General features: G+C 61.6%; 1 protein-coding gene across 1 annotated transcript; it reads right to left on the bottom strand.

Moving 5' to 3' along the window:
• Positions 1 to 11,269, bottom strand: LFNG (LFNG O-fucosylpeptide 3-beta-N-acetylglucosaminyltransferase). Its single transcript, XM_084295799.1, has 8 exons — positions 10,828 to 11,269; positions 4,074 to 4,122; positions 3,235 to 3,334; positions 2,956 to 3,109; positions 2,707 to 2,792; positions 2,249 to 2,414; positions 1,778 to 1,863; positions 1 to 1,665 (listed from the first exon to the last, which is right to left on the bottom strand). The coding sequence occupies exons 1-8, from the start codon at positions 11,209 to 11,211 to the stop codon at positions 1,599 to 1,601; spliced, it is 1,092 nt and encodes a 363-aa protein (XP_084151925.1). The 5' UTR covers positions 11,212 to 11,269; the 3' UTR covers positions 1 to 1,598.
• Between the last annotated feature and the right edge of the window lie 2,463 nt (positions 11,270 to 13,732).

Below are 13,732 nucleotides of genomic sequence, written 5' to 3'. Positions count from 1 at the left end.
TTGTTTTTTTTTTTTTTTCTGATCCACAGAAAACGTATAAAAAGCATTTTAAAATCTACATAATTCTCAATGTTGCTGTTTTTGTTTTTTTGTGTGTTTTTTTGTCTTTTTTTTTTATAAAAAAGGCACAGTAAAAAAATACTGGCACGATAACATATTTACAATGCACCCATTATGGGCTATCTTCTCTCAGCTTCAGGTTGGAAACATTTGGCTCCGGCTCTGCCCGCTTCTCCCTGGGGAGCGCGGGCTGGCAGTGGCCACAGGGGGATGCAGGACCCCCATCCCTGCCCGTACTGGGCTAAATCCATCCCTGGCTCACGGCAGATTTTGCTCTCTGGCAGCATTTCCCAAACTGGTTTTGCTCCTGATGTGCCTGGGGGAGTGGGACCCCACTCTTCAGTCCCCCAGCGCTGGCTTTGCTGCAGGGTGCGCCCCACGTAGGAGCAGAAGCAGAGCCAGGGGAAGAGCCTGGGATGGTGTGGGGGTGACTTCTGCTCTTTTGGGGTGCCCATTGCCCACCAGACACAGGCAGAGAGCAACGGCCGGGCTGGGAAATGCTGCTGGCCCCTGGTGGGTGCCCACCCAGCCAAGCACCTCTTGGGCACTGCAGCCACCCCAGCAGCAGTCACTGGAGGATGCTTGGTGGGGAGACACCCACACAGCCTCAGGGACAGACCCCAAAGTGCTACTTTGCAAAGGTGCAGTGTGCCCGTGCTCAGCCTGCTCGCACCCTTGGCCACCTCGCTGGCAGGCAGAGAGGTGGCACTGGAGGGAGACACCTCGGCGCTGCGCAAACACAGCTCCGGAAAAGCCCTCCTCCCGCCCCCCATATTTATAGAAAGCCTTTAAATTAGTCTCTATAAATAGTGCATAGATTTACACCTCTGAAAACATTTCAGCAGGACGTAGGGAGCTCCGGGGAATGGAGCGAATGGTGGTGGTGCTGGGCTCGCCAAGCCACCCGTCTGCCCCATGGTCTCCCTGCGGGGTGGCTGATGAGCACCCAGCAGCTTTGCAGCACTGCGGTGTGTCCCAGCATTTGCCGTGCCCAGGTTAAAAAAATATAAAAACTTTGCCTATGAGGAGCCAGAGCCTCAATGCTGAGATTTGGGGGCTGGGAGAAAGGATGGGGACAGGTTAGGGGTCTGCAGGAGCGAGGAGGGGTTAGAGCTGAGGGTGGGGAGGCACACACTGAAAAACACAAAAACACCTTAACATCTGGAAGGAAAGAAAGAAAAGCAAGCCAGGGTGAGGCAGAGCTGCGCAGCACCGGCTGCCGCTCCCCACGCATAGCGCGGGGCTGGCCGGCGGGCCCGGGGCTCGACCCAGGCGAGGCAGCCCCCCCGTGCCCCGGGGTTAAGTGCTCAGGACCCGTCCGTGCCCGCCATCCCGGAGCGGGCAGCGGGGGCGCGCGGCCGGGCAGGCAGGGCAGGGGACAAGGGGCCGCACAGCAGCCTTCAGTACACACACACTGTGCAATACCACAGCAACGACAGCCGGCCGGAGGGCCAGCACGGCCGCACACACACACGCGAGGTCCCGCACGCCCGTCGGATACCGGGGAGACTCGGGACGAGGTTGGGACACGCGTCTCCCTAGTACACCACGTTGGCGGGGCACCACGGCGTGTCGGGGTACAGCAGGCAGTGCACGGAGCGGAACCTGCGGAGGAGAGGAGCGGCGCTGAGCACAAGGTGGTGGTGGCCACGCGGTGGCAAGGCCCTGGGGGGGGGTCCCTGCCGGCGGGGTGAGGGATGGGACCCCCCCGTCTCACCTGGATGGGTCCTCCTCGACAGAGAAGGCTCCCTTCATGTGGATGGAGTTGCGTTTGTTTTCGAACATGCCGTAGCTTAGTGTCACCTAGGGGAGCAAGCACGAGAGGGTCAAGTGGCCGACGTGGCCATGAGGATCGATCGGGGGGGCTGCTGTTTCTCACAGCTTCCTGGGACAGGCTGATGGGGCTTGCACATCTATCATGTCTCAGCTGAGATGCCCAATTTTTAGGTGGCTCAAGATAAAGGTGACCCCTTCTTGCACTGCAAAGGGATGCCACCAATGAGCCTCAGCTGAAAACCTCATTGCAGGGCACTTCATTTGAGGATCTTGGCCTTTAGCTCCAACCCTGGAGACCCTGCTCCCAGGCTCCCTAAATCCCATTGCATACCTACCCCACAAAAACCATACAAAGGTACCATCCATCATCCCAACCCCTCCACCCAGCCCAGAGCCCTCGGGGCAGGGTTACCTGTTTGTGGATCTCCGTCTTGGGCACCTGGTGGAGGTTTTCCAGGTGTGAGTGGAAGAGGTTGCTCCGGATGAGCTTGACGCCCAGCACAGACTCGATGATGTAGCCAATGGTGCAGTCATCGGGCAGGCGGATCTTCTCCGCCGTGCTCATGAAGTGGCCCCCGCTGTGGGGAGACAAAGAGGAGCTGCAGCAGAGCAAGACCCGGGGGGGGATGTGGGCACCCCATGGGGCCCGCGCTTGGCTGCTGGGCACCTGGCCTGGCTCTAATTAAAAGACAATTAGGGGAATTGAGGTCCTTTCTAGCTCATTTCCAAGCCCCTGCAGAAGCCCCCATCAAGGCAAAGCAAGCCAGGTGGTGGGATATGTTCAAACATCCCCAAAGGTGCTGTCATCTCTTCCATGCCCCGCTGGGACCGTGACGGGTCCCCCTGGGTGAGCAACGCCAGCGCTCTTACCTGGCCCACGGGCTCATCTTCAGCGCCAGCCCCCGGCTGATACAAAACCCTGCTCCTCCCGTGGCAAACCAGAAATGCACAGGGTGCTGCGAGAGAGGGGAAGCAAAGGCAGTGAGACCTCCTCGGGCTGGCCCAGACCCCGGCCCACATTAAACCAGCCCCAACCTCCCTCACCCCCCTTCCAGCACCACGGGAGCTTCCCGCGGGGTGCTGCTGCACAGCGGTCCCCCCGTCATGTCCCCCCCTCACCATCTTGTTCTCGCTGATCCTCTCCGTGGCCTGGATGGGCCGGTCCAGGCTGGGCTTCCCAATGTAGATGTCCTGCGTGTGGGGGTAGCTGGAGAGCAGCTTCACCAGCATCCGCACGTTCACGTAGTTGTCGTCGTCCACGTGGCAGAACCACCTGCGGCGGCGGCAGCAACCACGTCACGCTAGGCCAGGGCAGCTCCCCGACCGAGCAGGGCCGCCCAGGCCCTGTGATGAATTTCTGCCCCAAAAGGCAAACCCCGTTCCCCAAGCAGCGCTTACTTTCTCCCGGACTCGATGAACTTGTCGTACTCCACGGCCATCTTGCAGGACAGGGCCTGGCGGCTGTGGGCGGCCGAGCAGTTGGTGTTGATGACGTTTCCTGAGGGAAGAATTGGGGTTAAAACGCCGGTGCTGGGGCATCCCACTCCCCCAGATGAGGATGCTTCACCCCAGGTGTGATGGGGGGCATGAAACCCCATGGGCTTCATGCTCGGTGGTCTCCATACTACATTGTTTTGGGCACAGAGCACACTTTGGCTCTTAAGCGTACGTGAGATAGAATGGGGTTGAAGTACCCCAGTACCCCAGGGCTGCCCATCCTACATGTAATGCCACCCTACATCACCCTGCCTGTCCTTGGGGCCGTGCCCCCAGCACCCTGGGAGCAAGGAGGATGGATGGAGGGGGCAGGAGGGGATGGGGCTGGCTTCTCCGCCCAGGATGTGACAGCCAAAGCCCTCGCTCTGTTCCCACTGCCTTTTCCCACAGCAGCCACCTGTTATTTGCTTGCCCAGCTCAAAGGGAATCGCTTCCCCGCCTGAAAGGGACTCATTTGCATGGGGAGAATAGGCTGAGCTGACCCCGACCCCGGGCAGCGGCTGCCAGATAAACGTCCCTGTGAAACCCCAGGGTCTAAACTGCAGTGTTTTATGATTGTTTTTTTGTTGTTGTTGGTTTTTTTTTTCACCATTTTTTGACTTTCTCTTTTTTTGGAGTTCCCCGGGGCAGGCAACACAACAGCCGTGCTCCCAGGTTGGGGGAACACCCCAGCACAGCCCCAGGCACCCGCCATGCTCAGCCAGGTCACACACACAAAGGGCCAAGGGCCACAGACTCACGTGCTTGCTTCTTCAGCTCTTCATCCTCCCCGTCTGTGAAGATGAAGGTCTGAAAGAGAAGATGAGGCAGCCTTGAGGCTGAGGCCACGTGGCTCTGGGCATGTCCCAGCATCCCAGGGCAGCGCCAGGGATCAGTCCCCATGGGGCACTGTCAGTGACCTCTCCCTCCTGGCTAAAACCCAAAGCAGCACCAGGGCGATGAGCAGCCCCACAACACTCTTGCCCTTGGATTGAGAGGCTTGGATCAATCCCCTATTTACACAGCCCCTTTCTAGGGCCTGGAGCATCCCCATCCCACCGGGCAGCAGCAGGGAGCAGCCTGCTGGCACCCATAAGGGATTTTGGGAGAGGCAAGGGCTGACCCAGCACAAGGTGGGCACATGGAGAGGTGCAGCTCTGGAGCTCCCTCCTTCCAAGCAGGGACTTCAGACTCCAGCTGGAGGGACCGGCACGTGCGGTGGGGATGCCAAAGCATCCCCGGGCCCTGCCCAGGCAGGTGTGTTTGCCCACGGCGCCAGGTGCCAACCGTGTCCCCACCTGTGTCAACACCACGCTGCAGTCCTCGGCCGCTTGCACAACACCCCCGGGGTGGAGGAGCCGGCAGCACCCACGGGTGCCTCTGGCCAGCCCCAAGGAGGGGACCGTGCCCCAGCACCTGAGCTGCCCGCCCGGCTGCACTCCTCTATTTACACAGCTAATTCCTGGCATATGTCGCCCAGGAAAGGGGGGGGCCGGGGGCCGCTGTTCGGGCTGGATTTGGGGAAGGGCGAGAAGCAGGAGCAGAGAATAGGGGGTGGGAAAGGCACCGCGATCAATCAGCGCGCAGCAAACAAAGCTGGGGGAGAGAAACCACAACCAGCTGCCAAGCGCTATTAAAAACCAGACGTGCACAAAAGGGCAAAGGAGGAAAGACAAAAGGGCTGGGGGGGAAGGCAGGAGGCGCAGGGGGGGACACGGGGCCCGAGCGCTGGGGCTGAAGAATTACAAGCGAGCTGGAAACTCGGTGCCACCCCGCGGGCAGCCGGCCCCAGCAGCGCGCTGGGGTTTTGTGGTTTGTTTGAGGAGGGAGCGGGGCCACGACAATAGCGGGTGCGCGGGGCTGACTTTACTCAGCGGAGGAGAGTTAAGCGGGCAGCAGCAGTCATTAGCATACAGCTGCGCTGGTTAACCCGGCGCTGGGTTTGCTCAGGGCCCAGGCAAGCAGAGAGGGCAGTGCGGAGAGCAGCGACTTGCTGGAGGGATGAACAGGAGGGTGCGTTCCTGGGGATGGGGCTACAAGTGGCCTTTTGGGCTTAGAAAGGGGAAAAGGGGGAAAAAAAGAGTATGGTGGAGGAGGTGGAAAGGCAGTTCTCTCAAATGCACGGCCAAGCGCCTGCTGTGCATCCCTAGTTCTGGGATGGACAAGGGTCAGCCCCCAAATGGGTCAGTAAGGGTTAGAAGATGTGGGACCTGCTGATGAGGGCAGTGGGATGGAGACCTTAGTCCATCAGCTGTAGGGCCAAGGGTGTCCTTGGCACCCCAGGATTGTCAGGAGGAGCTGCCCAGGGACGGTGGAGATGATCACACCACAAGCACTGCCTCACCCACCCCAAGACACGTGGGTCCCGGCCCATCCCCATCCACCTCTAGCCCTGCCTCCGCTCAGGCGAGACAGAAAATGTTTGAAAATGTTTGCTTGATTAGATCAGAAGTGCCGTCCAGCAACTGTGCCTTCAGCCGCTCCAAAAATAACCCCGCAGGCCGTCCTCCGGCCCAGCCGCTATAAATAGGCCACAGGACAATTGTTTATTGCCGGCCGCACCAAAAGCCCTCATCCAACGAGGCATCTTCTCCCCTGGGCACATCCCCACACTTTTCCCAATGCAGGTGGGACCAGAGGACACGTTGGGGACACCAGGGACCAAGCAGAGGGGCACCCAGCCCTGCACATCACCCCACAGGTTCCTCACCTCCCACTGCCAGAGCCCAGCCAGAAATTTCAACTCAAAACCAAAATTTATATATATTTTTAATTAATTTATCTGCCTTTCTTCTACAGGAGCTGTGCCCTTCCTGCACAGCCCTCTGGCCCTGAGAAGGATCAGGCACCTAAAGGTGTCGGGGAACTGGGGAGAAGAGGGGCCAGGGAAGGAGAGGGACAAGAAGGCACCGTGTCCAGGGGATGGGGGAAGCCGCGGCTCAGCCCTCTCCTGGGACCAACCATCCTACAGCCGCGGATGGGGCCAGGCTTTGCAAGTATAGCCCAGAGGTGGGGAAAAGGACACGGGCAGGACCCCGCCAGTGGCTTTACAGGCAAAATGTGGCCAGAGCTGCAGCTCCAAGGGCTGGCTGTGAGGGGCAGCACCCCGAGCAGGCTTTGTGCTGTCACATCCCCTCGCACCCTCACCCACAGCAGCCACAGCCCTGCTGCCGGGACCCATTTGCAGCAGGGTGGGACACCGCAGCCACAAGCTGTCCCCTACCACCAGCCCCTCTCCCACACAGAGTGCCCCCAGCCCTTGAACTCCCCCCTCCCCATCCCCAGGGATGGCACTGAGCGGGGGGACCACATCCCCCTGCCACCCCACACAGTTAATTTCCCAGCGGGGCAGAGGAGAGGAAGGGCCCGCTCCCGGCACGCTGGCGGCCGCCCTGCCTGCCCAGACCCCTGCCCCGGGAGGCGCAGGAAGCCTCATTGTTCTCCAAAGTGCAACTTCAAGAAACACAGGATGCCAAATCCCCGCCGAACAATAGCTGCCCCTGCTGAACGCGCCCCGCCAGGCAGCACAGAGGCACCCCGGGGTCCCCACGGCCAGGGGATGGTGTCAGTCCCCGGTCTGCCTGTATGGGGATGGGAGCCCCCTCAGCTGCCTCTGGTGCCCCTGGGGAGGGCTGTTTCTTTATTTTTTCCACCCTCCCCTCCATTTCTCCTTTCGCAGTGACTCATTTCCCCTCCTCTGAGCGAGCTCGTGGGTTGCTCTGAGCTTGGTGCTGTGCAAAGCACCCTGTGGGCCGAGCCAGACGTGGGGGCAGCAGTCTTCTTCCTCTTATGCCACATCTCAAAGCAGTCCAGGGGGCTGCCAGGGCTGACACATGCCCAGCAGATACCACACCTGCCCCCCCTTCCCCTGCCCAAAACAGGAACATGAGCCAGGAGAGCCCCACGACCCCACAGCGCACAAATCCTGCACCTTCCCCATCACGTCTCACTTCCCCATGCTGGAAGGGGATGGAGCACCCCAGCAACCCCCCCCAGCACCCGGGGGGGCTGGCAGCCCCTTTCACTCGAAGAAAAAGAAGGAAGCAGCCACTCGCTCAGCACGAGGGCCCTGGGGCAAGGCGGTGAAGGGGCGCTGGATTTGAAGCCCCTACAGGGATGGGGTGCGTTGGAGGAGCAGCCCCTCAGGGAGGTGTGGGTGCTGCCAGAGCAGGTCCCTGGCCAGCTTTTTGTCCCCTCCAGCAGATGTTTTCTGCAAACAGCCCCACTCCATCCCGCAGCGGTTGGGAGGGAAAATCCCCACCTCGCTTCAGCGGGCAGGGAGCAGCACGGCGGCCGTGTCCCTGTCCCTACGGCTTTCCCTGGAATGGGGTCCGGGTTGGCACAGCCCCGCAGAGCCAGGGAAGGGGCTCGCAGTGCTCTGGCGAGAAGCCGAGGGCCCTTCCTCCCCCTGGCTCCTTGCAGCAAGAGGAAGAATCCTCCACTGTAATTTTAAATGCTATAATTTTTTAATAACCTCCGTGCAAACAATGAGCTCATTGTGCAGCCGGGGTCCCCCGCCCTCCCGCCCGGCGCTCCACGCACGCCGCTCGCCCGCGCCGAGGCTCTTATTGACTAGGCCGGCAGCATCGTTAGTCGTTAGGGGCAGGCAATTAACGGCCCAGACAGCGCCCTTGTCCCTGCTCAGCTCCCCAAAACCACCTTGCCTCCCGGGCTGCCCGGGGAGGGATGCTCACACGTGAGCTGAGTTGAGCAGTGCTCAGCACACCCCAGGGCACGGCCAAGGGATGGAAGGGACCCAAGGGATGGAAGGCACAAACAGCCTCCCCCATCCCAGCTCCCCAGGGGGCACCCAAGCAGGACACGTGCCCGTTTCCCCCAAGGACACGAACTCTGGCCAAGGTGCTAAAGAAATTTTGGGAGCCGCCAGCGGAGGAGCAAAGGAGCGTGCTCTCCGGAAGGCAAATGCATTCCTCGGCGCCTGGAGCAGGAATTTTTCAAAGCCTGCAATTATTGTGCCGAGCTTGGGGGAAAGCGAGCAGCTCCCACGCAGGCGGGATGGCAGCCCAGTACAACCCAGCACAGCCCAGTACAGCCTGTGGGCACCGCAGCGTGCGCCGAGCACCCGCTGCCCTCGGTGCCCCGGGGACCTGGATGTTTCTTGTGCAACTCTGCCACTGCAAAGCACCCGACTGAGCAGGAAACCCGTGGGTTTGGGTGGTTTGGACTAGCTTGGCATCCAGGACTTGTGCATAATGGCCACTTTCCTCCTCCCCCCTCTTTTCTTTCAAGTGTAAAGTTTCCCCCAGGCTGCACTCCAACAGTCCTAAGGATACAAATGCCGAGACAGCTGGAAAAGCTCCCCAAAGCGAGGAGGGGAAAACCCCACAACCCTTCCCCAGTGCCGCCTGTCTGGCCTTGCTTGTGCAAGGCAGGGAGCAGGCTCTGAAGGCAGCAGGGCTCTGCCCTCTGTGCAGAGAGAAAAGCAGGAAGGAGAAGGGGGTGCCCGGTTCGTGAAGTGAGCCCATTGCAGGGTGGAAGGGACAGACCACAGGAAGCAGGGACTATTGTAGGCAGAACAAAGAGTGGGGAGGAAGAACACAATAGCTATTCCCCCTATCTGCCAGGGTGCAGGCTGGAGCTACCTGCCAGATTTAACTCCTTCTTGCCAGAGCTCGCATCACCCCTCCATGGAGCCTGGCTAACCAAGAGCCACAAGGGAGGCTTTGGGAGGAGGAAAAGGGGGAAGGAGACGCTGTGCCAGGCGAGGGGATTCTCGGCCCTCAGGCAGGAACTTCCCCACACCCTCCTGTGCCGAAAATGAGAGGGCCGGGATGAGACGAGCTTGACTCAGACCCAGAGAGCCGTTGGGGCGCAGGCAGCCCCACCGCAACGCGGGGCACCAGCGGGGAGGGGATGCACAAACCGCATAGGACAGGGCAGGGATGGAGAGCAGCCACATGGCACCACCACCAAAAAAAAACACCACCAAACAGCTTAGCCCCAAGCTCAGAGCAGCCCAAGGTGCCCTGAAGTTTCCCAAAGCAGAGGCAGGGTCAGCGTGGGAAGGCTGGAGCCGATGCCAGCAGCACGCGGGCTCATCCCCTCTGTCCCTGCAGGAGTTTGCACCGCCTCCAGCTCGCTCCGCAGCTCCTTGTCCTCAAGTGCTGCACAAGAGCCGTCACTCAGCGGCTTGGCTTGTCAGTCGGGCACCTCGCCGGGCTGCGGCCCCCCTGGCTTCATGGCCCTCATCTCTAGGCAACCTGACCTGGACACGGCCGGCTCCGGCTCCCCCGTTCCCATGGAAAGTGCCACACAAGAGGCTGCGAAGCCTTTTCTCTGCGCCGGGAGAAAAGGGGCTTTGTTAGCTTGCCCAGGGGGACAGCGTGAGAGCCGAGGCTCGGGTCTCTGGGAATCCAAACGGACAAACGAAGCAAAACAAAACAAAAAACCCCCAGAAGAAAGCCGGGGCTTGCAGGAGGGAGGGGAGGGGGGAAGACCAGCCATTCCCAGGATCATCTGTAGGTGCTCAAAGAGCGTTTCCCCCACCACCACTGCTCTCCACCCCCTCACAGTGACAGCGGAGCATAAAAGAGGCTTCCATTAAATAACCGTACCAGGGAGAGACGGCAGAGACACTGCCAAGTCCCGGGGACATGAGCAAAAAGAGAGACAAGATCCCCAGGAGAAAAAAAAAAAAGTAAAAACGAAAAAGAAAAGTCAGCACACTTGGAGAAACGTGCAGCAGCCAGGAGCCAAGCACACCCACAAGGTCCAAGGGAACTGAGCGGAGGAGGCACGGGCAGGTCGAGCCCCCTTCTCCCCTCCCAGCCACTGCAGGCTTCCGAAAACCACCGAGGAACAATTCCAGGCCAGGAGAAAACACGTGAAGACAGTAGGATGGGAGGGTTAGGACGAGGCGTAATTTACTTGGGAAGCTGTCTAAGGCTAGAAAAAGTGCCTTAAAAGCAGAAGGCAAGGCACATTTCCTAAGAAAGTCCCTTTTTTTTTTTTTCTTAAATTCTGTTTCAGTGCTTGAAGGACAGAGCAGGGCTGCCAGGACAAGGTGTCACCGAGCTCAGGGCTGGCACCAGCTGCAACTGCCCCAGCACAGGCAAGCTGGAGCAGACCAGTGGGAGCCCCCAGTGCTGCCCGGATCCTGCTGAGGGGACTGGGAGCCTGAGCACAGCTCTGAGGCCGATGTCCCCAAGGCAGCCAAGTGCCTGCACCCCCGGGAACCCCCCAGGGAAACCCCCAGGGAAGCCCAGGAGGGCGCCAGGGCCGTGTCCCTGCTCCGTGCCTCAGTTTCCCCGGTGGAAACCCTTCGAGGCAGCAGGGCAGAGCTGGGGGCTTAGATTTTGTGCACCACTCATTATGGGGAGCCCGGGGCAGAGGTAGCCGAGCCCTCTCCATCACTCACCCACCCATCACTCGCTCCCCCCAAAACCCCCCAAACCTCTCCAAAAACACCCCCGGCGCTCCGTGCCACCGGGCGGGCAGCCGGAGGAGGCGACACCCGCCTGGTCCCCGGCCCTGCCCCGCCGGTCGCGACCTTACCATGTCGCGATTGCGGGAGATCCAGGTGTCGAGCAGCAGCTCCAGGCGCGCCTTGTGGAACTTTTTGGTGGTCTTGACGGCGATGAAGACGTCGCGGGGGGAAATGTCCTCGGCGGGCGGCCGGGGAGGGCTCGGGGGGGCGGCGGGCACCTCCCGGCGGGCTCGGCTCAGCCTCCCGAAATAATCGGCGAAGCTGCGGAGGCCACCGGAGCCCTGCGCCGCCTGCCCCGCCGCCCCCAAGCTCTGCAGCGCCCGCTGCGCCCCGCCGGCCTCTCCCCGTGCCAACCCCGGCCTCCCCGGAGGCTCCACCATGAGCACCAGGAGGCAGGTGAACATGGAGCCCACGAGGGACAGCAGCAGCTTCCTGCCGCAGCTCTTCAGCATCCTCCTCCACCACCGCCTCCACCTCCTCCCTGCCGCCCCGCTACCGCCACCGGCCGCGCTCCGCCCGCGCCGCCGCCGCCGTCCCTGCGGCGCGCCGCCGCCGCCGCTTTTAAACCGCCCCCGGCCCACCCGGGGCGGGCCCGGCTCGGTACCGCCCCCACGCGTGGCCGTGGGGCGTGGGCAGCCCCTGCTCCTGCCCCTGGCCCTGCACGCCCCCTGCGCGCCCCCTGCGCGCCCCCTGTGCGCCCTGTGCGCACCCCTTGCGCGCCCCTTGCGCACCCCATGCGCGCTCCTTGCGCGCCCCTTGCGACCCCCATGCGAGCCCCCTGCTTGCCCCCGGCTCGGAGGTCGCCTGTGCCACAGCCACGTCCCCCGTGTCCCCCCCCCGGGGTGCTCAGGGGGCTGCCCGCTGCTCCTGGCCCCCCATCGGGGTACCCCGGTGCCCGCACGCCGGCAGCCCCCAGCCCACCCACACCCCTCGCGCTTCCAGCAGGCTGCTGGGGAAACCGGGGATGGGGAGAGGAGGGTCAGGTCCTGCCCTGCTTGGGCAGAGCTGGAGGAAATGTCAAGGGTGGCGGACCCCATCCCAGGTATTCGGGAGCTGGTGCTGGCGGGCAGCCCCTGGAGGCTGAAAATAAATCCTATGGGGGTGTCCCCGGTGACTGCTAACCATGGTAACGATGCCTTGCAGAACGAGACGCTGTTTTCCCAGCCAGGCGGTGGGAAAAGTGGGAGCTGCGAGGGGAAATTGATTGGGAAGTGCTCCTGGATGTGCCACCAACCTGCTATTTTACTGATGCCAAATGCCAGGGTTTCTTTCCCCTCTTATCCTCGTCTCGCCAGGCAGGGAGCTCTTGGGGTTTTCTCTCCCACCGCATGCTGTGTCTGCTACAGGGAGGCGGATTTGGGTTTGGGCCTGGGCTGCTTGGTTATGCCATAATCAGGGGCTGCTGCATTTTTGGGCAGGGCCCTTGTCCAACTTGCATTTTTACTGCTGTCACGTGCTCCATTCATCTCTGGCACCGCATAAACAATGCTCATAATACCAGGCAGGACGAAGCAGGGAGGCAGCTTCCTCGGGCAAGCCCCAGCGTTTGCCTTCTGCTGAGTTTGGGATCTGCATAACCCTGCTCAGCCCTCCAACCCTGGCCCCGGGCTGCGAGTGCTGGGGGAGGCTGTGGACGTGGGTTTGGTTTTGCATGGCACTGCCCACGTCTGGGGAGGGACCTGTCTTGCCAGAGAAGCCTCCGATAATAAAAGAAAAAAAAATAAAATAAAGCAGTTAGACCATACAAACACAGGAACCAAATCCCACAGTCGCCACTTCCCGCTATTGCTGCAGAGCCCGGCCTTCAAGCCTCAGCTTTCTTTCCCTCGGGCGCCTTTTGTCTCCAACCCGATGGCACAGCAACCGTGGCTCGAGAGGCAGCTGAAAAGCCCGACCGGCGAAACTCGGAGTGAAGAAAGAGCGCCTTTCTCCGCGAGCCAAAAGGGGAGGAAACGCACTTGTCCCCCGACCAGCTGCTCTCCCGCTCCCGCAGCCTCGGAGGTGGCCGGGGACACGTGCCGCAGCCAGATGTTGGGGTCCCGGCCGGCGCCATGGGGCCGGTGACAATGCGGGCTCTGTGTGCCCCGAGCGACGCGGCGGGGTCTGGAAGCCACCGTGCCACCGGCACACGGGTCCCCTGGGGCCACCCTAACCCCGTTCCCGAGGCCAGCGTGCCATGGTGGTGGAGGAAAGCTTTCTTTCATTGGCATTGTCCCGCCGCAACGCGGCTCCCCGGGGATCGGCCGTGTCCCCGCAGGCTTCCTCTGCAGGCGCCTGGCCTCCTGGCTCAGCCCTCGCCTGCCACGCGGATGTCTCCGGCCAGGCACCGTGCTGCTCGGGGAAAGGGGACAGGGTGATGGGGTGAGCGGTCCCCATGCCTGCCCCTGCTGGGTGGCACCTGCAGGGCTGGGAGCCGGAGGCTGCTGCGGGGAGGAAGCTCTCCAGGGTGTCCCATGCCTGGTCTGTCAGCATTCAGCCCCTCTGCTGGGTACCAAGAGCCTCGCCCTAACCGGGGTGGCACCAGGGCTGGGAGAATTTGGGTGTCCTGTACATACAAGGGTCAGGGGAGGAGGAAGGTGTGATGTCTGCTCTGCAGGTGGGACAGCAGGGCTGGCCCAGGAGGGGCATCTTCCCTCTGAAAGGATCCTGCTTTGGATGCACCCCATAACTTATACCCCTGAGGTGCCATGGGGGGAGCCTGGCCATGGCCACAGGGGTTTATGCAGCCTTCCCTGAATCAGACCCCTACCCAAACCTCAGGGATATGCCTTTTGCTCATCTCCCCCTATCCCGAAGCCAAGCCTGGCAGTCGGACAGCAGGCGGAGGCAGCACCCCAGCTCCTTCCCACTGCAAAATACCCTCACCAAAACCCCGTACTGGTTTCCAGTGGAGCTGGCTGCACTCACCCCACACCGACCCAGGGCAGGGACTGGCGTGGGGCACCTCCCGTCCAGCCACACCGCGGGATTAGG

The sequence above is a fragment of the Netta rufina genome, assembly GCF_964035555.1.
Source record: "Netta rufina genome assembly, chromosome: 15".
Lineage (NCBI taxonomy): Eukaryota > Metazoa > Chordata > Aves > Anseriformes > Anatidae > Netta > Netta rufina.
This window is presented reverse-complemented; position numbering and strand designations above follow the sequence as displayed.